General features: G+C 39.3%; 1 protein-coding gene across 4 annotated transcripts in view; it reads right to left on the bottom strand.

Moving 5' to 3' along the window:
* Positions 1–23,087, bottom strand: part of ARL6 (ADP-ribosylation factor-like 6) — a 47,345-nt gene that overhangs the window by 19,986 nt on the left and 4,272 nt on the right. For 3 of the 4 annotated variants that reach the window (XM_005880171.2, XM_005880172.2, XM_014528321.1), the window contains exons 2-5: positions 20,653–20,802; positions 13,186–13,247; positions 12,462–12,530; positions 7,867–7,961 (exon numbers count right to left, since the gene is read on the bottom strand). In XM_005880171.2, the coding sequence (XP_005880233.1) occupies positions 7,867–7,961; positions 12,462–12,530; positions 13,186–13,247; positions 20,653–20,775 (349 nt within the window). In that variant the 5' untranslated portion in view covers positions 20,776–20,802. Of the gene's footprint in view, positions 1–7,866; positions 7,962–12,461; positions 12,531–13,185; positions 13,248–20,652; positions 20,803–20,956; positions 20,961–23,087 lie in introns of those variants that run through there. The other variant, XM_014528320.1, reaches the window with a different exon arrangement.

Below are 23,087 nucleotides of genomic sequence, written 5' to 3'. Positions count from 1 at the left end.
TTCTTGAAAAACCTTAAAAGTGTGGTTTTGAACTCTATATCCAGCAGTTTGCTTTCCTCCATTTCTGTCATTTGTGTCCTGTTTCTTTGTCTCCGCATTTTTTATGCTTCCTTGTGTTGATAAAGTGGTTTTCTGTGCTAAGTGTCCTCTGGGGCCCAGTGGTTCAGCCTCCCCAATTACCTGAGGAGGACACTCTTGGTGCTCCCCCTTGTGGTCTTTGTGCACAGTCTTGTTGTAGTTAAGCTTGATTTTTGTAAGTAACACTGGAAGGGATTGGCCTCCAGGCCAATTGGCTGTGAGAATCTAAAGTTTTTCAAAAAGCAGTTTTTGCCCTGGCTTGTTGGCTGGGTTGGTTGGAGTGTAATCCTGTGCACCAAAGGGTTGCTGGTTTGATTCCCAATCAGGACATATACCTAAGGCTGTGGGAGGCAACCAATCAACGTTTCTCTCACATGATTTTTTTCCCCTCTCTTCCTTCTTCTCTCTCTCTTAAATCAATAAAAACATATTCCCAGGTGGGGGTTAAAAAACACAGAACACAAAACAGTTTTCATTCCTCAGGGGTGCCCATGCAGAGAAGTAAGTCATAAAGCACACTGAGTAACCAAGATAACAAGGGGATTCAGAAAGAAAAATTTCCAGAAAATAGACTTAAAGACATGAGAAGAATGTAACTTAAATGACAGAAAATTGAAGATTTCAGTTCTCAAAAATCTCAACAAGATACAAGAAAACTCAGAAAGGCAATTGAATGAACTAAGATTAAAAAAAAAATCAATGAACAACTATAAAAAAGCATCAAACAGAAATTCTGGAGCTGAAGAACTCACTAAATGAAATGAAGGATAAACTAGTGAGCTTAGGAGAGACCAGATGAAAGAAAGAATTAGTGACATAGAATATATAAATCTAAAAATAACTTAGGTGGAAGAAGAGAATCGAGAGGTAAAAAAAAGCACTCTAAGAGAATGATCTGATTACATTAGAAAGAGCAATCTATAATAAAAGTGTGATACGCAAATTGACCAAATGACTGAACAGCGGAATGACTGTCTAGACCAGCGGTTCTCAACCTGTGGGTCGAGACCCCTTTGGGGGTCAAATGACCCTTTCACAGGGGTCGCCTAAGACCATCGGAAAACACATATATAATTGCATATTGTTTTTGTGACTAATCACTATGCTTTAATTATGTTCAATTTGTAACAATGAAATTGGGGGTCACCACAACATGAGGAACTGTATTAAAGGGTTTCGGCATTAGGAAGGTTGAGACCCACTGGTCTAGACGACCTTCCAGAACAACCAGGGGGGGAGGGGGGCGCGAGGCAGCTGGGGCTGCAAGGGCTGAGAGGCAGCCCAGGCGGCCAGGACTGCGAGGGCCTACCCTTGCACGAATTTCATGCACCTGGCCTCTAGTCTATATATATAAAAGCCTAAGTGACTGAACGACCAAACAACTGAATGACTGGTCGCTATGATGCGCACTGACCACCAGGGGGCAGACACTCAACGCAGGAGCTATCCCTTGGTGGTCAGTGCACTTCCACAGCCAACCTCCCGTGGCCTCTCCCCCCAGCTGGCAACCTCCCGCAGCCCCTCCCCTTGGCCAGTCAACTTCCCGAGGTCCTTCCCCCTGGCCGGCTGGCCCTGATGACCCTGATCAGGGCTGCTGGCCAACCTCCTGCAGCCCTTCCCCCCCTCCCAGCCGGCTGGCCCCAATGGTCCCTCCCCGTGCAGGCCAACCTCCTGTGGCCCCGATCAGTACCGATCACCGTCCTGGCCGAGGGACCCCACCTGTGCACAAATTCGTGCACCGGGCCTCTAGTATAAGAATAATGGGTAAACCAGAAGAAGAGCAGGGAAAGGAAACAGCCTATTCAAACAAATAGTTGATGAGAACTTCCCAATCCTATGAAAATAACTGGATCCTTGAATCCAAGACAATAACAAAACACCTTATTATCTTAATCCAAAAAAGGCACATGATATTAAAACTGTCAAAAATTAATGACAAAGAAAGAATTCTCAAGGCTGAATTCCGCCAGGAAAAGAAGATGGTAACCAATAAAGAAAATTCCATTAGATTATCATTGGATTTTTTTTCAGCACAAAGCCTACTAGCTAAGAGTGGAATCACATATTCCAACGAGAGAAATCACCAGTCAAGAAAACAGATGACTGACATCAGAGGAATGGCGGTGTAAGGGCACGTCTTCCTTTCCCCCTAACATTTTAACAAAATAACTACCTATAATTCAACAAAGAAGTCCCTGCTCAACACGGATGCATGCCGGGGAGACCTGCACACTGGAAGAACTAAGGTAGGCTCCTTGGAATAAGCAGGGAGATGAGAAGGGCGAGAAGCCGAACACGGCTACAGCATAGCAGCAGCAGCAGCAGCAGCGTGTCTGCAGCGCAGCTGGGAACTGGCAGCAGCAGTTATGGGCACTTTCCTCAGCCAGTCAGACAAACAGAGAGTTAACCTGGCAAGTGGCTGGCTGTTGGAGTAGCCACTGGAGTGGCAGCATTGTGTGGTCACCCACACAAACAGTGAGAGAGTGTCTGAACCGTGGGGGTGCATGGGATTTGAGCATGCGTGAGCTCCCTACAGCTGGGACTGGCTGTGGGCTTTCAGACAAATAAAATAAATAGCAGAGCCCTGGCACTGATTACACTCCCAAATCTCACTTCCTGTTGCCCTTGGAATTGGCTTCAGGAGCGTATTATCTGTAGGCCAAGAGCTGTTGCAGCAGAAACACAGTTTCCCACTGTGACTGAACCCCAGAAGGGGTGCTTGGGCTGGACCTGTGGAGGTCAGGGGTCATCATTACCGTGAAGGAAAAACAAACCACACCCCCAAGCAGCAAAGGTGGTACAGCCCTAAGGAAGCTACAGAGGCTCAAAACTGTGAGACCACAGAGGATAAAAATCTTACAATTCAGCGCCATCTACTGGAACAGAGTAGAAAGGCCTCCTCAGAGATAAATGGGAAAACAAAAGAGAACAGTGAACGCCATGAACCACCACCACCACAACAACAATGACCAGAAAGAAAATGAAAATTCCCCAGAAAACAGGCTGGAACACATGGAATTATGTGAGTTGAATGACAGATTTCAAGATTGCGGTTCTGAAAATACTCAATGAGATGTGAGAAAATACTGACAAGCAATTCAGCTCACTCAGAAAACAAATCAATGAACAAAATGAGTATTTCTTCAAAGAAATTGAATTAAAAAAAGAATATAGCAGAAATCCTGGAAATGAAGCAAGAAATTAAAGAAATTAAGAGTGAGCTAATGAGCATAGAAAACAGAACCAATCAGTTAGAGAAAAGAACTAGTGATATTGAAGATAGGAATCAAGAAATGATGCAGAGGGAAGAAGAGAGAGACCTGAGAATAAAGAAATACAAAATAGCCCTACGAGACCTCTCTGATTCCATAAAAAAAATTAACATTAGAATCATAGGAAAGCAGATGAGGAAGAGAGAGAGAGAGAGCATGGAATAGTCTATTAAAACAAATAGTGGATGAGAACTTCCCAAATCTATGGAAAGAACTAGATCCTCAAATCCAAGAAGCAAACAGAACACCTAGTTACCTCAATCCAAAGAGGCCCTCTCCAAGGCACTTGGTAATGAAGCTGTCAAAAATTAGTGACAAAGAAAAAAATCCTCAAAGCATCCAGGGAAAAGAAGGAATGGCCTGTTCTGGCTCAGGCTTTAGATTTTCCTAAAATCTCTCAAACATGTAGCAGCTGGCGCCAGCATACCCCATATCTCTCAATAAGAGGCCCAAAACCTGGCACTAGCACCAGCCTGCCTTGCTTCACAGCTTCGTCATTCCTGGGCACCTTCAAGCCAAACATAAGTAGCAGCCATCTGCAGATCACTCTATAGGTTGTGCTGGGAGCCCCCAGGCAGGGCACAGGCAGAAGAACAAAAAGAAAAAAAAAATCCAAAATATGAAGATAATGTAAGGAGCCTTTGGGACAACTTCAAGTGTACCAACATTCACATCATGGGGGTGCCAGAAGGAGAAGCGAGAGAGCAAGATATTGAACACCTATTTGAAGAAATAATGACAGAAAACTTCCCCTACCTGGTGAAAAAAATAGCCTTACAAGTCAGGAAGTGCAGAGAGTCCCAAACAAGAGGAACCCAAAGAGGTTCAGACCAAGACACATCATAATTAAAATGCCAAAGGTTAAATACACAGAGAGAGTCTTAAAAGCAGCAAGAGAAAAACAGTTAGTAACCTACAGGGGAGCGCCCATATGACTGTCAGCTGATTTCTCAAAAGAAACTTTGCAGGCCAGAAGGGAGGGGCAAGAAATATTCAAAGTGATAAACAGCAAAGACCTACAACCAAGATTATTCTACTCAGCAAAGTTATTTAGAATTGAAGGCCAGATTAAGAGCTTCACAGACAAGAAAAAGCTAAAGGAGTTCATCACCACCAAACCAGTATTACATGAAATGTTGAAGGGTATTTTTTAAGAAGAAGAAGAAAAAGATAAAAAATAGGAACAATAAAATGGCAATAAATATGTATCTATCAACAACAATTGAATCTAAAAACCAAACTAAATGAACAAGGAATCTAATGAACAGAATAAACTAATGAATAAAATAGAACCAGAGGCATGGAATCATGGAACAGACTAACGAATCTCAGAGGAAAGGCGGGAGGTGGTAAGAAATTAACCAAAGAACATATGCATTTATTCTTTACTTATGGACGCAAACAGTAGGGCAGTGAAGGTCGGGGGCGGGTTGGGAACTGGGTGGAAGGGAGTGGTGAGGGGGAAAAAAGACGAACATCTGTAATACTCTCAATAATAAAGATTAAAAGAAATGTATTCCCAACCCATATAAAAGACCAATAATTTTTTTTTAAGTGAAAAAGTCACATAAAGAGTAAGGCTGGATAATTTCCCTAAAAAATATCTGAATAAGCTTCAGATTGTGTGATAAAAATACCAAAGGTATTGGGGTTAAACAGCAAGAATTGTTAGAAGGCACACCACACTATTTCTGATTCATTTCTAAACATATCCATACTTCCTTTAAACAACCATGCTTTTCTATAAGTCCTAGCACAAAGACCACTTAAAAATTTTTTTTTCTTGTGGAATCTCAGAGGGAAGGGAGGGGGGTGGGTAGGTGGGAAGAGATCAACCAAAGAACTTGTATGCAGCCCAGGTGGCATGGCTCAGTGGTTGAGTGTTGACCTATGAACCAGGAGGTCAAAGTTTGATTCCTGGTCAGGGTTCATGTCCGGATTGTGGGCTTAGTCCCCAGTGGGAGGCGTGCAGGAGGCAGCCGATCAGTGATTCTCTCTCATCATTGATGTTTCTATCTCTCTCTCCCTTTCCCTTCCTCTCTGAAATCAATAAAAATATATTTAAAAAAGAGAACTTGTATGCATATACGCATAATCCATGGACACAGACAATAGGGTGGTGAAGGCCTGGGGCAGGTGGCAGGGAAGGCTTGAAGAGATCAATGGGGGGAAATGAGGGACATATCTAATACTTTCAACAATAAAGATTAAAAAAAATTTTTTTTCCAGGCATGAGTAAGGCTAGAAATGTTGAGTTCCACAATACATACTAGAACATTGTAGTGTGGGGAAAAAAAAGAATATCCATCAAGAGGTAAATAAACTGTGGTTCACTCATAGAATGGCATATTAGACACCATTAAAAAATAATTTGATGTAATATATGCAATCTGATTTGAAAAGATTTCCATTATTAGTGTTACTTGAGAATGGAAAGATGCAGAAAAGTGTATAAAATATAATCCCATTTTAGTAAATAACAAGGACAGTCTTCATAGTCCCCAACCCTACACAGGGTGGGACAAAAGTAGGTTTACAGTTGTTTGTATGGAAATACAATAATCTATATATATAAAAGGCTAACATGCAAAGTGTCCCCACGACACAGAACCTAGCAAGAGAACCTGGCTGAATAACCTAGAGACAGAACCTAGAGACAGAACCTAGGGAGATAACATGGCAAAAGATCCTGGAAAGAACCTGGCTACAGAACTTGGCTGGAGAACCTAGACAGAACATGGCAGGAGAACCTGGATAGAACCTGGCTGGAACCTGGCTACAGAACCTGGCGACCAAACCTGGATGGAGAACCTAGACAGAACTTGGCTGGAGATCCTGGAGGGAGAACCCAACCATGCTGATCAACTGAATGCCGCCTTTGAGTCCTTCCTTCTTCACCGACTCCGTCCACACCTTTGGGGATCCCTGGACCCACTGGGGTTGGACCCCAGCACCGGCCAGGCCTAGGGACCCTACCTGTGCATGAATTTCATGCACCTGGCCTCTAGTTCAGTGATGGCGAACCTATGACACGCGTGTCAGAGGTGATACACAAACTCATTTTTTTGGTTGATTTTTCTTTGTTAAATGGCATTTAAATATATAAAATAAATATAAAAAATCTAAGTCTTTGTTTTACTATGGTTGCAAATATCAAAAAATTTCTGTATGTGACAAACGGCACCAGAGTTAAGTTAGGGTTTTTCAAAATTCTGACATGCCGAGCTCAAAAGGTTCGCCATCACTGCTCTAGTTGATAAATAATCCTATCTAATAAAAGAGTAATATGCAAATTAACTGCCACTTTGCAATGAAGATGGCAGCGCCCACAGCCAATAAGGAGGGAATATGCAAATTGACTTGACAAGGCGAGAGGTGGAAGGTGGCTCCAGGCTGGGAGCGAAGGCGGTGCCAGCAGCCAGGGGAAGGAAGGCCTATTCTTGCACGAATCTTCATGTATCGGGCCCCTAGTAATATAAGAATAAACTATTTTGAGTACCCACAACTGTAAATCTACTTTTGCCCCAACTCAATCTATTTTTGGTGCCTGTGTGCATGTCATGTAGATAGTAGATATAGATGCATGGTATGGCATATATAAATGTCTGAAAGAAAAATACCAAATGATTAATATTTATATCTTGAAAGAATTTTTAAAGAGTTCCCACAATAAATATGTAAGAAATGCTGTGATTACACATATTTACATACATACATGCATGAAAAGATGGCAACCAAAATCATTTTGATAAGTATTGAAATACATGGATTTTTACTTTCTTCCTTATTCTTTCTTTCTAGCTGCATAATTTGCTATTGACACATATCCTATCTAATAAAAGACAAAAAGGGTAATTGACCGCACCTTCGCTATGCTTCCCATTGGCTAATCAGGGCGATATGCAAATTAACTGCAAACAAAGATGGCGGTTAATTTGCATACTAGGCTCCAAGCGGTGGAGCGAAGCCAAATGTACCCGAAGCCTGCCGAGCAGCGAGGCCTCATGGCCCCAGGATCAGCGGAGCCGGGAGGCCTCACGCCCCTGAGATGGGCGGAGCCGCGAGGCCTCACGGCCCCAGGATTGGCGGAGCTGCAAGGCTTCATGCCCCCAGGATCAGCGGAGCCGAGAGGCCTGATGGCTCGGTGGTGGGGCTCTGGCCGGAGCCCAGCTAGAGCGAAGGCCTGGGTCCCGGGTGCCAGAGGAAAACTGGTGCCAGCAGCCAAGGGAAGGGAAGGCCTATTGCACGAATCTCTTCGTGCAACAGGCCTCTAGTTATTTATATAAGCAGAAAAAAGGATGTTTTTATTTGGGGGAAAATAAATATCACCGACCTGAAAAACACTGCAAAAAGCTTTGCAATTTAAAAAACATATGGTGCTATAGCTAAAGATATTATGAGTTATGCATAAAGTGTTTAAGAGAAGTTAATTATATAGTGCAGGCAATACTTTTTGCCAACACCAAAGACAAAACATCCTATGTAAACATACACACACACACACACACACACATACCTGGATGATTCAGAAGAGTATCAAGTTCTTCTTTGGCCACAACCATTCTTAATCTATCACTACTATCAATGACAAAAATAATGGCTTGTCCATCTCTGTATAATATAAAGAATGACAAAAATTAAAGATAAACTTACCCAATTTCCCATGTTTGCTCTCCATTTGCATGTTGTAACCTGTGTATTATCTCTTCATATCCTATGCGCATTTATCATTATAGGCTTTGGTACTGTTTCTTATTAGTTCATATGAGTGATTAATATATTAATCATTAGTGGTTATAACATAATTTCTTTTCACTTAGATGATAATAGGGTAAATTTAATGACTTGTTATTTCATAATTTAAAAAAATTACAAAACCACAACCCATTACACAGATATAGCCATTATTAATTTTTTGTGTAAATCAATTTTGAGACTGTGTGTAGTCACATGTGAATATCTACATCTATACAAATGGAATCCTCCTGTTTTATACACTGCCTTTTTGACATGTATGTACATTTCCTTGACCTTTTTCACTGTATAATTTAAACCACTTTTATATGAAACTAATATTAAAGCTCTACACTAGTGTTTCTCAAATAATTTTTACCATAACCATAGTGAGACATACATTTTACATTAAGATGCAACAGACACATAACTATATGTAAATATATTTGAAATAGGTCCCCTGAAACAATACTTACAAATAGCTTTTATTTTACTCTATTTTATTTTTTAAGCTGATAGCTAATCACTGAACTAGTTTAAGGGTTCACTTACAGATCACAGTGGCACTTCAAAAATCACTGATTCCCTCCTCACCCTTTCTTTTAATAGTTGTAAAGTATTCCATTGCATGATGTGCTATCAAATATTGTCAATCTTCTATCATTGGACTTACAGGTTATTTCTAATTTTCATAATTATGAAAAACTTCAAGATAAGCATTCTTCTAAATACATTTTATAATTTCTTAACATTTTAAAGATCTGTTCTTAGGAATAAAATTTCTAGGAGTATATATAAAATTTAAAGTTATTGATAAACTGCCCTTCAGAAATGCTATATCAATGTATACTATTCCCAGCATTTTTCCTACCCTCTTTCAGCATGGTCCTTATCATTCTTTTCAATTTTTGCAATTCTAACAGTATATTATTTTACTTTGTATTTCATGAATTGCTAGTGAAGTTCAATAACTTTTCATATATTTATTGGACATTGATATTTTTTTGTCAATCACTTATTCAGTCATAAATTAAGATTTTAAAGTTCAATATCATTATTAATCACATAAATATAAAACTAAAACAACTTTTAAAAAATACTTAAAAATATATATATTTGTATTATTTCACAGAGAGATAGAAACATCAATGATGAGAAAGAATCACTGATCAGCTGCTTCCTGCATGCCTCACATTGGGGATCGAGCCCACAACCAGGCATGTGCCCTGATTGGGAATCAAACCCTGATCTCCTGGTTTACAGGTCGACGCTCAACCACTGAGCCACACCGGCCGGGCTAACACAACTTTTGAATACCATTTCTCCTGTCACTTAAAAAAATAAATGCAGATTATCACAGTCATGTACTACACTGGTACAACTAGAAATATCTTTCAAGAGCTTTAAAGACAGTCAATCACTTTGAGACAGTAATTTTATTTCTGCTATTTACTCTATGAAAAAACGAAGTGTGACAAAGATTTATGCACTAAGATGTTAATTGAGGGATTGTTTATAATCTTCAAAAACTGAGAATAGCCTTCCTACCCAAATAAAAAAACGATTGAGCAAATTTTGGCACAAGTATATGAATAATAATAGGCAGCCATTAGAGTTACAATCTTTGTGTGTTTTTCCTGATTTCCCTTATAGAATGTCAACTGAAAAAGAAGGACAAAAAGTATGTATAGTGTATAATATTAGAAGGCTCCTTTCTCAATTATATAAAGTGTAAATTGTATATTTCAAAAACAATCTTTTAAATCTTTTAGTCTAATAGCTCAAAATGCACTTGTTGTCTAATAATCAGAAAAGTATAGAGACACAAAAAATAAATTTACTATTTTTGTAAACTCGATAGTAACCATTTCACTATTTAACCTACAATTTATCTATAATATTCATGAATCCAGTAACTTCTTCCAAAAAAAATTTGAAGGGAGTTAAAATAAAAAAAGTTACCTTGTTTTACTATTTTCTACATATTTTTTTATTTTTTATAGAGTAATTAGAATAAAAATTATTTTTTAAAAAGTAGCTAAAGTAAGTATGTAATTGTTATTTATTTAAAAAATATTTTTCTTTATTTTTTAGAGAAAAAGAGGAAGGGAGAAGGAGAAAAACATCAATATGAGAGTGGAATTTCGATTGGCTGCTTCCTGCATGCCCCCTACTGGGGATTAAGCCTGCAACCTGGGCATGTGTCCTCACTGGGAATTAAACCAGTAACCTCGGTACATGGGATGACACCCAACAAACTATGCCACACTGGCCAGGGCAAATACATTAATTTTAAAAAGAATTTTTCTCAAACCACTAATTGGAGCAGGAATTAAAATTTCTATACTGAAAACTCAGGGTTTCTTAAAAAAAAAAAAAGTAACTCACATTTCCCCAGGAAATTTAATGCAAGATACCACACATGCCACTTTCCCTTTTCCAAATTGACCCTCAGATCTGAAATACACTTTTCCCTCTACCTCAGAGGTCCTCTGGATCAATATTTGATTTAAAGAGGACTTCAATCTATTAAAATATTCATTGAAAAATATCTGAAGTAAATCTTCTGTGTTCCTATCTGAGAAATAAAATGTTTGTTCTCATATTAGCAGGAAAAATTAACCAATCTAAATCAAAATCTGATCTGGCAGTCATCACACACCATTTCAAGGCAAGTATTCATAAGAGGCATTTAGTCAAGATATATTGCTTATAAGTTTCAGATTCTGAAAGTGAGTTATACTGCCTTTAAATGAAGAGTCCTAGTAATATTAGAAGTTAATGAATTCATTTTAACACTGAATAGAAACCCTGAGAGGGTGTAACACATCTGGATGCTAGTCACTTCACAGCTGTTAATCTAATGTGAGTAGCAAGTGCTTGATTTGCATACGCTGAAAAATATCTTTAGAATTGCTTATAGAACAAATGGGTCAAGAGTACTGTTATTTTAACTAAATTTATTCAATAAATATTTACTGACGCATACACCCAGCATTATACTTGGCCTTGAAATAATCTGAAGGAAAAATAATCCCTGCCCTTGAAGAGGAGTTCACAAGACTTTAAGATGTAATAAGTGTGATTACAGAGATGTGAAACTACTGTGTGAGCACTGGGACAGAATGACTGGGCAAAATAGTGAAATTTCACAGAGGAGGGGACTTTTGAGCAAGTCCTTAACGCAAGGGTGGGGAACATTTGGCCTGCAGGCTGAATAATGCTCAGGAAATCATTTGGTCTGGCCCTGTCAAGGCATGAGGGGTGAGTTAATTAAATGTCTGACCAAATATAGCAGGCTAATTTTTAAGTTAATAATTTTGTATGGCCTGCGAATGATGTTATAAATGTCCAAATGGCCCTTGGCAGAAAAAGGTTCCCCACCCCTGCCTTAAAGTATGACTATATTAACCTTAAGCAGCAGAGTATAGTAGAACTAGGTGTTAAAAACAGAGCAGTCCTGGCTGGTGTGGATCAGTTGGCTGAGCATCACCCATGCACTAAGAGGTCATTGGTTTGATTCCCAGTCAGGGCACATGCCGGGGTTGAAGGCTGGATCTCTAGTAAGGGGCGTGCTGGAGACAGCCAATCAATGTTATGCTTGCACATCAATGTTTCTCTCTTGTCCCTTCCTCTCTTTCTAAAAAACCAATAAACTATTTTTTTGGTTTGTTTTGTTAATCCTCACCTGAGGATATTTCCTCATTGGTTTTTAGGGAGAGTGAGAGAAGAAAAGACAGAGAGAAACATCGATATGAGAGAGACACATCAATTGCTTGCCTCCTGCATGAGCTCAGATCAGGGCCCGGGCCAGGGAAGAGCCTGCAACCAAGGTATGTGCTCTTGACCAGAATTGAATCTGGGACCCTTTGGTCTGCAGGCTGATACACTATCCACTGAGCCAAACCAGCTAGGGCAATAAACAATTCCTAATGGGCAGAGGGCTGGAGCTGGAATCCAGACCTTTCTACTCCCAGTCCAGTGCTCAGGAATGTCTGCAGTGGCAAGGAATCCTCTACTCACTAGCAGGCTGGGCAGCGGCAGATAAGCAGCTGCCCATCTCTTTCTTATCTCAGGCTGGCAGCAGCCTCCAGCGGCTCTGCAGTTCGCATCTGCACCAGCGCAGAGCTCGCGCGGAGCAGCTGGTTAAAAAAAAAAAAAAAAAAGAGAGGGAGAACAACACATGCAAAAGCCCAAAGTTATAAAAGATTTCATGAATATGAGAAATAATGTGAAGTATGACTGTCCTTTTTATAAAATTAGAAAATGCATTAAAGTATATAAAAAATAAACACTGCAACCCAGCCCATGTGATCACTTGGATTTCTAATCATTATCTGTTATTACGATATACCCAACATTCACGATTATACTTACTTATAATAGTGTTCCCAGAGGTTTCTATATCTTCCTTGACCTGACATGTCAAACACTGTAAAAGACAAACTAAAAAAAAATAAAACAACAAAAAAACCATGACTATATTATAAGCTACTAACTTTAAAGTGTAACTTTTACTTAAACTTTTAAATTGCTTTCAATAAAAGAAACCACTCTTGAGCCTTGGCCAGTGTTGCTCAATTGGATGGGTGCCCTCCCATGCCCTGAAAGGTTGCTGGTTCGATTCCCAGTCAGGACACACGTCCTGGTTGTGGGCTCAGTCCCTGGTAGCAGGCGTGCAGGAGGCAGCTGATCAATGTTCTGCTCTCACATTGGTGTTTTTTTCTCTCTCTCCCTCCCCCTCTAAAAATCAATAAAAAATCTTTAAAAAAAAGAAAAAGAAGTCAATTTTGAATATATAATATTCAACTTGGGCCAATTTTCAAGTACAAATGCTATAAAATAAATTTGTTGAATAGAAATATGATTTTGTAATGAGTAACATAAAAAAAATGTTTTCTTTGCTAGTGAGGTTATCAACATTTGTCTAAAGTCTAAATTCTAAAAAATAATCCAGAGGAATTGGTATAAATATTTTAACACCTATGGACTCCTGAAAAAAAAAAGTACTTTTTCTAAGAATAGGAGGAATGACTAGAAAGATCTAATATTATCATTTTTACCCACAGTTCTTAGTCACAAATATAACAAAGTGAATTACCTGGATGATTTGAATTTCTCTATGCTGAATCCTATTGTTGGAACTATATCTTGAGATTGAGCCTTTAAGATAAGAAAAGACAAAGCTTAGAAATTTGCAATTATCAAAGATGAATTTTTTCCCTCAAGTTAAAAAAGAGCATCCAGGTTTTCCAATTCTAAAAATCTGTTACTAAACAGATGGCAGGTTTTGCAATGGGATCACTGGGGGTAAATTCTTTATAGAAGTTTAAGGTTTACTAATTGTGAATTTTTATGACATGTATTAATTCACATTTTGTGGCTTGCTGCAAGTTAAACCACTTAAAGTGGTTTGATAAGTCATGCTGAGTTCACATACAGGATTTTTAAATCTTTCAATACTTACTTATTGGTTTACATACACTATGGGGAATGTCCTCATGTCTGGATGGTATACACCAGTGGTCGGTAAACTGCGGGTCGCGAGCCACATGCGGCTCTTTGGCCCCTTGAGTGTGGCTCTTCCACAAAATACCACGTGTGGGCGCGCATGTACAGTACGATTGAAACTTCGTGGCCCATGCACAGAAGTCGATATTTTGTGGAAGAGCCACACTCAAGGGGCCAAAGAGCCGCATGTGGCTTGCGAGCCGCAGCTTGCCGACCGCTGGCTATACACAGTCCCTGCTCTCATGGAATTTATAATCTAGATGATTAGTGCCTTAGTATCCTTCCAAAAATATCTTTCTTTTTGTTGATAATGTTGGACAGAATTCATTTCCTGCTAAATAAGCAATTAAGTTATAGACAAACACAATTTGGGGCTGCGATTAAGTGCAATGAGGTGTTTGGGGTGGGAGGCAATGGGGCAGAGGGTTGTTAGGAGGCATGGAAAAGGGGTGCTCAGGAAAAGCTTCTCTGAGGACGTGATATCTGACCAAGGAGTGAATATCAAGAAGAGGAAAAGTTATGACAAGATCTTGGCAAAGAACATTACAGTGAAATGACCCTAAGACAGGAAGAAACTTACCACTTGGGAAAAGTATAAAGCCTATATGTCTAAGGCATATTACGTAAGAGAAAGAGCTGTATGCAACAAAGTAAGGAAGGTACGGCCTTGAAGGCCATGATGAGGAATTCTTTGTGGAGAGACGGTAGGTGGGCAAGAGTATAGCAGGGGACCCACTGACAAGTCCCACAGGCAAGTAACATGCCTTATACCGGCAACTTAACACAGTGTCTCCTAACAATTCCACCATCAAAACTGTTCCTTACTTTGATTAAAAATCATCCACCTTCTGATCCAGATGCCTAGAGGTTATTCTTGACTCTCTTCTTTTTTATATTCTCTATATAGCCATTCAATAAGCTTCATTAGTTCCATCTTACTAATTCAGGTCAGACCCTTATAATTTCTTGCTTTTAATTATTATAACAGCCTCCTAATTACTCCTAATTGCTAATAAGCTACCTTACTTAATTTCTCTAAGCCTTAGTTTTCTCAAATTTAAAATATATTGTCCTTAGCTAATAAAGTTATCATGAAAATTACATGTGTTAATGGATGCAAGATACTCAACAGTGTCTGGTCCATAGCAAATACTCAACAAACGTTTGCTATTATTATAATTACTCTCAGTGATTTTATTCTATTCCCAATTTTCTCCATACTCCCATAAGTTTAATTTAAAAAAAAAATCCCCCTTCAGTTCATTTGATTGCTTTTATGTGAAAACAGGAAGAATAGAGGAGAAATTGTTGCCTCACATCATAAGTTCACTTTGCTAGTCTACTGGAAATCTTATATAATAAAAGGGTAATATGCAAAAAGAACGAACGGCAGAACTGAACCAATCAAAGTGTAATATGCTAATGATATGCTAAGGCTGCTCAACCACTTGCTATGACGTGCAGTGACCACCAGGGGGCAGATGCTCTGACCAGTAGGTTAGCTTGCTGCTGGGGTCTGGCCTATCGGGACTGAGCAAGATGGGCCGGCACGCCCTGGAGCCCTCCTGCGGTCCCTCCCCCGCTCGATCGTGCATCAGTGGAGTCCCTCAGCCTGACCTGTGCCCTCTCGAAATCTGGGACTCCTCAGGGGATGTCGGAGAGCTGGTTCCAGACCGATCCCACAGGCTACTCCCCTTGGGAGGGAGCCAGAAGCTGGGCTCATGGCTGACGAGCGCTGCTGTGGCAGCGTGAGCCTCTCTCAATCGGGTCTGATAGGACATGAGCCTGCGGCAGGCACAGTGGGGCCAGGATGAGTGGGAGCGGCAGGTAGGAGCTGCAGGCGGTGTTGGACTGCGGGTTTTGGCCCGATCCCTGCAGGCCACCCAGAGGAACCCTGCCCGTGCATGAATTCGTGCACCGGGCCTCTAGTTTAAAATTAAAATGGAAAGACAGAAACTGCAAAGTCACTGGAGCTTGGTCCCGTTAGTGGGACCAATGTGCCAGTGAAAAGGCATTCTCAGAGCTACCTTGGTTTTGCCTTTCTGAAGTTTGTTTATTCAGCCTTTCCTTCCTTCTTATGAAGTGCCTAGTATTCTTCCAAAAATATCTTTCTTTTTGTTGATGATGTTGTGCAGAATTCATTCCCTGCTACTCAGATTCGTGCCTCATACTTTCATTACACAACAGATTTGGAATAGTCTCCTAATTTTTATTGCCCCCAAATACCCCACTGTTTTGATCTTAAAAGTTTCTTGTGCCAATCTTGTGATAAAATCATCAGCTATTATTATTAGGAAAAACATACCAATAATAAAAAAGTGAGGAAGTTAAAAGATTTAAGATTTCTCTGAAAACTGAAGCCTTGCCTAACTTCTTCACAAACTCTTTTGTTCCCAGAGAAGCTCCTTTTAACTTGCTACTTTACTTAATAGGGATAAAATTAATCAACTTTGTTTTCCTCCTCTCACTTCTAAAGTTCTAATGGAAGATAATTAGAAAAAAGAAACTCCAAAAATTAAGCAGGATAGAACGAGATATGTAAGCTGATGTTTCTACATTAAAGTGGGATTTATTTTCCTCTACAGAATTTCAAAAAATAGTCTCCAACATTACTCTTCCTCTGCTCTATCCAGGAACAAATGAATTTTGATCATTCTCAAAATTGGACAGGGAATGGTACGAAGTCAACAAAGAACATAGGAATTAGACTTAAGAGGGATAGACCTCTTAGGGCTGAGACAGCCCAGGGATAGACCAACATCAACAAGGAGAGAATGAGATTTCTGAGAGAGACTCTATTTGGTTAGTTTCAGTAAGTCTAGTAAAAATTGTATCCTTGGTGCCAGCAATCATCATTGCCTGTCTAAAAATAAAAATGAAAAAAAATCAGCCATCAATCTCTTTGTCCAAAACTATATTTAAGTGCCAAGCAATATTCTAGGGATTCAGTGTTAAACAATATAAGATCCATGCTCTTATGGAATTTAAATTTAAATTTATGGAGGAAATTTAGTAAACAAGTTACTAACTGAAAATCCTAGATAATTTCAGATTATTTTAAATGCTAAGAATATAAAACTGGATGATGTGGTAGAATGAAAGCATGCTATGTTGAGAATGGGAGAAAAAATAGGATTTTTAAAGAAATGTGTTTATAGAGTGCATCTATCTCTAAGAAATATAGCTAAGACCATATTCTTGAGAAGAATAACATGTTAAAATGTACCCCTTCTCTCCCGATTCATCAGTTTAGAAAACACCAGCAACTTCAATATATAAACAATACATCAGCATTAGGACGGCTTAATATTAAAAATCAGTTTGGGTCTAGAAGTATTTACTTATCTAGCAACTGACTTTATCCACAAAAAAATATGGGACTACATTCCAATAAAATGAGATTTGTAATTTTTTTTGTAGCACATTTCTGATACAGTATTGAAGATTTCTATAATTCACTTAATTTATTATAAGTAATGTTTCTAAGACTAAACTCACAAGAGGCCCTTCTTTGGTTCAAAGGTAGGGAGGAAGCGAGTGTTGTATCTATACCTGTGTGACAGAGGTTTGGGGGTCTTTAAGAAGTCCCTTTCAAGCAACTTAGTCTGCTCTCAGACTAGAGGTCAATTTTTCTGAAGAAAAAGGATAGTTGCTAGTTCCATAATTCACCAGAGAGAACACTGGCTGGGTACCCAGATTTTCCTGCAGGCTCTCACTAATGTGGTGTATAAACTGGGAATATCAGAAAATTTCAAGATGACATATTGCGCACATGCTGCTTCCTTCCTGTTCTACCCCAAATCTCTAGAAATGACAGAATAAATTATGAAAATTGTAGGGAGCGGCTCTAGAGTTATGCCTCCGATTGACCTGTGGCAGAGCCACAAACAAGTCCCAGCTTAGAAGGAGAGCCCTCTTAGCATAATTAAGCTTGACCTTATGGCCGCCCCCTAGATCCTTCCTGGGTAGCTAATGGGCTGTGGGAGGTGCTGCAAGTGCTGCCAAAACAAGTGAAACTCACAAGAACATTGTAACTGTGGTGACCACTACCTTGTTTACCTCTGGCTATAAAATAAAGCCTCAGCTTGCTGGCTGGATCCTTCTCTATGGCCTCATCCAGGCACAGGAGATCCACTGAGCCCCAGCTACACATTCTCTTGGTCTTGTGTCGTCTTGTCTTCTCTCTCTCTCTCTCTCTCTCTCTCTCTCTCTCTCTCTCTCTCGTTCTTTCTTCCTCCTTTCCTTTCCTTTCTTTCCTTCCTTCCCTTCCTTTCCTTCCTTTCTTTCTTCCTTCCTCCCTCCCTCCCTCCCTCCCTTCCTTCCTTCCATATATATATATTGATTTTTTACAGAGAGGAAGGGAGAGGGATAGAGAGCTAGAAACATGATGAGAAACATCGATCAGCTGCCTCCTGCACACCCCCCACTGGGTATGTGCCTGCAACCAAGGTACACGCCCCTGACCGGAATCAAACCTGGGACCCTTGAGTCCGCAGGCCGACGCTCTATCCACTGAGCCAAACCAGTTAGGGCTGTCTGTCTTTTCTTTAATTCTTCACCACCCCTCCTCAGGCTCACCAAACCCTTGGCTGTGCTGACACAGCACAGAAAATAAATTCTCAAGTTAAAAAATAAGAGCAAGTGTCTTCAAAGGACCAATAATGTTTAGGGAGAAAGCTATTCCCATCCATATCAAAGATTATTCCTATGGTAATAACCATGTCTTGGGGTAGAAATCACTATACTTTGGGGATGATAGAGGAACAGACTGTAATTTCTATTTTGTTCTTTGAATATTATTTCTCTCAATTTGAGTATAGTGATTGAGTATAATATAGTGACTGAGTATAGTGATTGAGTATTTGAGTATAGTAGACACTGGGGGGTTGGTCCATTGGGGGGCTATTAACTGTGGCTCTGATTTTCATCATTTTGTACTTATTGGAGACAATTTTTAAAAAAATTCCCTTTTGAGGCCAGTTGAGTATGGTTCTACTTTTTGCCATATATCCATTGTTCTCTAAATTCAATTCTGGACCCACTTCAATTAGATAGGATGCTATATCTTCCTCTTAAAAACTGATAAGAAATTTCTTATAATCACCTAGGTCAGAAGACAGACTCCCATATATGTTGGCTTTTTAACCCGCTCTTTTCCTTACTGGGGAAGAATCTCTTTTTCCCTGTTTCCATATAGAGAAAACTCCATTACAGTGACACTCCTAGTTTCTCTATCTCCCCTATCCCAATTTATTCCTCTCCATGAGGGGAAATATGACTTCTTTGCTCAGTTTGTCAAATGGAAGTGAATATCATTGGTTCTGCCTATCTGTCTGTCTGTCTCATTTGAGAGCCACATGCTTTTCCCAAGCATGCATTCTCACCTGTTCTTAGCTATGCGGTAGACCTAGAAGAGCTAGATCCTTCCTTAAGGAGGAAACATTGAAAGTTTGGAAGGCTAAATTTCAATTCAAGAGTGTGTTAGCAAGTCCTCTGGCCAGACTTAAACTTTGCCCTCCAAAATCAACCTTTTCAATAAAGCTGTTATTTTTTTGACCTCTGCCTAATTTCAGCATCTCAATGATTCCCAACTCAGCTGGGAAGTCCCCTTAAAACATCTATATTACCTTCCAAATCCATTTTCAGCTTCTTATCCCAGCTACTTCAAACTAATTCCCACCTGAAAATACACCAGTGGTTAGTTGTTTTTAAATGGCAAACTCATCTATGTAGAAGTGGGGAATAATGACCGGAAGAAAAGAAATAATGGCATTTTCTTAATTCCAAAGCAATCTCCAACTAAATAGAAGTAAAACTGAAGCTGTTGCAAAAGAAATGGAGCAAGAAGTCATTCTACCCAACCTGAAGCACTATTTGGAGGCAATGAAGTCTACCTTTAAGTACCATATTTAGGGGCAATATCCCCACTCTCTACTCACTCAGTCATTAAGAGTACCAGCTTCCTAATGTTTGCCCTATCTGGACAGTCCATGTTATCTTTTCATTCAACTAATGGTTTAAGTGAAATTAATTGACTAATAGTTTTTACCTAAATAAAAGTATTTATAACTGTAAACGTTGGTTGTCTTCCAACATCCACTTTCACCTTCTTCTATACTTACAGGACCTCTATTATTTTTAAAAGCAGTAATATATGTTCTGCTTAAAAGATCCAGCCTTATTTACAGAGAGGAGTAGCCAGTGAGGCCTAAGAGTCATTAGTTGGAGTGTGGGTAAGTTCTTCCAAGAAGGCATATTCAGGAAGAAGGCCTATTCTTTTGTCCTGTCTTTTCTCCTTCTTGTGACTTAGAATAGAGATATGATAGTTAACCAAAGTGACCATGTGAAGATCTTGAGGATGAAAACCAGGCACTAAAAATAGCAGAGCAAAAAAATGGAAGGTAGCTGGATCTCTCATGACCATGTATCTGCCATACCTGCCCTGGAATACCTCCTCTGGACTTATTTAGATGATAGCAAAAGAAGGCTCTATTTTATTTAGTCCACTATTATGTGGGTTTCCTTTATATGTAGCAGAAACTAGCTTTAACTTATGCATCATGTGTTAAATGTGCTAGCTTTATATAGTTTTCAATTATTAAAACAATAAACTTATACGCTTATTACTTAAATGACGTAAAAGTCATCTTGCTTATTACTACTGATACGCATACCATACTCATGAGAAACTGCCTAGTTATCCACAGAACCTGTAAAAATGATTCACCTTTCCTTTTGTTTTGCTCTTCTTATAAAGAGAGAGCCAAAAAGACAGCAAGAGTAGCTGAAAGTAAACTGGGAAAATTTGTGAAGATTTTTTGAGAAAAAAAGACATTTGGAAAATATACCAGTTTAAATAATCAAGATTTACCTATATATCTGTGAAAAATATACTGCAAACAATGGCTTACTGATACTTATTAATTTAATAAGTTCCCCACCCCTATTGTTAATAGGATTTCATAACATGATTACATGAAGTTATAATGGCAAAATAATTTTGCATTTTAACTTTCTCTAGAAGAAAACACATAAAACATCTAACAAAGACACTTACATTTGAAGGTTTGAGTTTGTTAATGATGGTTGTTTTGCCACTGTTATCCAGCCCAAGGCACAGAACATGGACCTCCTTCTTCTTCAGGCCCAGCAACCCTGAAAGTCTGTCTAGCAATCCCATAATGCGATTCAGGTATTTACAAACCAGCTGCAAGTCAGAAAAAAAAATACATTATCCACAGGCACGTTAAGTATGGAAAATATGAGCATGTATATAAATATTTAATAATATAAAGACACAGTGATGTGAAAACCATGTCAATGTAGCTTTGCATTTAGTAAACAGAGTATAAGCTGATTACCAGAAAGGAGCCTTAACTGAAATGCAGATCAGCAGCTTATAACCCCTGGCAACATAGAACAATGCCCTGTAAACAGCTGTACATTTGTCACGGTAATTTTGTAATATTTAAGAAGAAATCCTGGTTAAACTCAGTATCTGTGGAGTCCACCATTTGTGATACATGAAAATATCTGCAGCCTTTTCTGGAAATTTGGAACAATGTATGGACAATGGGGTTCATGGCAGGGTGGGGAACCTTTCTCTGCCAAGGGCCATTTAGATATTTATAACATCATTCGGGGGCCATACAAAATTTCAACTTAAAAATTAGCCTGCTGTATTTGGCTAAACATTTAACTAACTCACCCCAGACCAAATGATTTCGTGGACATTATACAACCTGCAGGCCGACGTTCCCCACCTCTAATGTGGAGTCTAAGGCTGAAGTTTAGAAGTAGGAGGTGGACTAAAAAAAAAAAAGAGAACTCTGGCCAGTGTGGATCAGTTGGTTGGAGTGTCATACACCGAAAGGTGGTGTGTTAAATTCCGGGTCAGGGCACCCACGGGAGGCAACTGACTGATGTTTCTCTCTCACATAGCTGTTTTTTCCTCTCCCTCTCCTTTCTAAAATCAATAGAAAACATACCATCGAGTGAGGATTAAAAAAATTTTTTTTGCCCTAGCCCGTTTGGCTTAAGCAGTGGTTCTCAACCTGTAGGTCGAGAACAATGAAAATACATCCTGCATATCAGATATTTACATTACGATTCATAACAGTAGCAAAATTACAGTTATGAAGTAGCAACGAAAATAATTTTATGGTTGGGGGTCACCACAACATGAGGAACTGTATTAAAGGGTCACGGTGTTAGGAAGGTTGAGAACCACTGGAGAGCATCAGCCGGAGGACTGAAGGGATACGGGTTTGATTCCGGTTACCTTACCTTGGTTGTAGGCTTGATGAGGCAACCAATTGATGTGTCTCTGACATTGATATTTCTCTCTCTCTGTCTCACCCCCTCCCTTCCACTCTCTAAAAATCAATGGAAAAATATCCTGGGGTGAAGATTAACAACAACAACAACAAAAAGAAAAAGAAAAAAAAGAAAGAAAAATTGAGACTCTGGCTACATCATTTGAACCCACTGGCTAAATCTTTTTTCTGAAGCCAGCTCCAACGTTTTATTTTGCAAGAATATGAAGTAATAAATATTAAATTCATGTTTTTGTTTGTTTGCTTGATAATATTCAGTTTAGGTTACATTTCCTATTATTAGAAACAAAGAATTCTGATATACAGGATGTCCTCCCAAAATGTCTACACACACCTTGAATAATTATAAAGGCAGTGTTTATTAAAATACATTTCATTTTCGCTCAGCTGGTGTGCTCAGTGGTTGAGCATTGACTCATGAACCACTAGGTCACTGGTTCGATTCCTGGTCATGGCACATGCCCAGGTTGTGGGCTTGATCCCCAGTAGGGGGAATGCAGGAGGCAGCCAATCAATGATGTTTCTCTCTCAATGATGTTTCTATCTCTCTATTCCTGTCCCTTCCTCTCTCTCTAAAAATCAATAAAAGCATATTAAAAATACATTTCATTTTCAAAACTGAGCTATCAGCTGTTTAAGTGTATATACATTTTTTTTGGACATCTTGTATTTATCTTAATTTTTCCATAGTTTTTACATTTATTTCTGGCAAGCCTCTACAAATTCATTTAGGAAGAAGTTTATGTATAATATATACACATGCATAAACACTCACACAGTTTTATCAAACCTTAATATCTGTATTTTTAAACTATAATGTATCTGAAGTAGCCTGTTAAGTAGTATTTTAAGAAAGTAAATACCGATCTTAGATTTTAATCTAGTTTTCTTAAATACTGTAAAAGTTTCTTTAACTCATCCCTGACATGTTCATTTGTTTATTAATTCACTAGAGGCCTGGTGCACAAAAATTTGTGCACTCAGGGGGGAGGGGGGGTCCCTCAGCCCAGCCTGTGCCCTCTCGCAGTCTGGGACCCCTCAAGAGATAATGACCTGCTGGCTTAGGCCCGCTCCCGGGTGGCAGAGGGCAGGCCCAATCCCTAGGTGCAGCCCCTGGTCGGGCTCATAGCAGGGCCGATTGGGGAGTTGGGGCGCC

This window comes from Myotis brandtii, unplaced genomic scaffold (genome assembly GCF_000412655.1).
Source record: "Myotis brandtii unplaced genomic scaffold, ASM41265v1 scaffold63, whole genome shotgun sequence".
Classification (NCBI taxonomy): domain Eukaryota; kingdom Metazoa; phylum Chordata; class Mammalia; order Chiroptera; family Vespertilionidae; genus Myotis; species Myotis brandtii.
The sequence above is the reverse complement of the archived record's forward strand: the minus strand, read 5'-3'. Positions and strand labels throughout refer to the sequence as shown.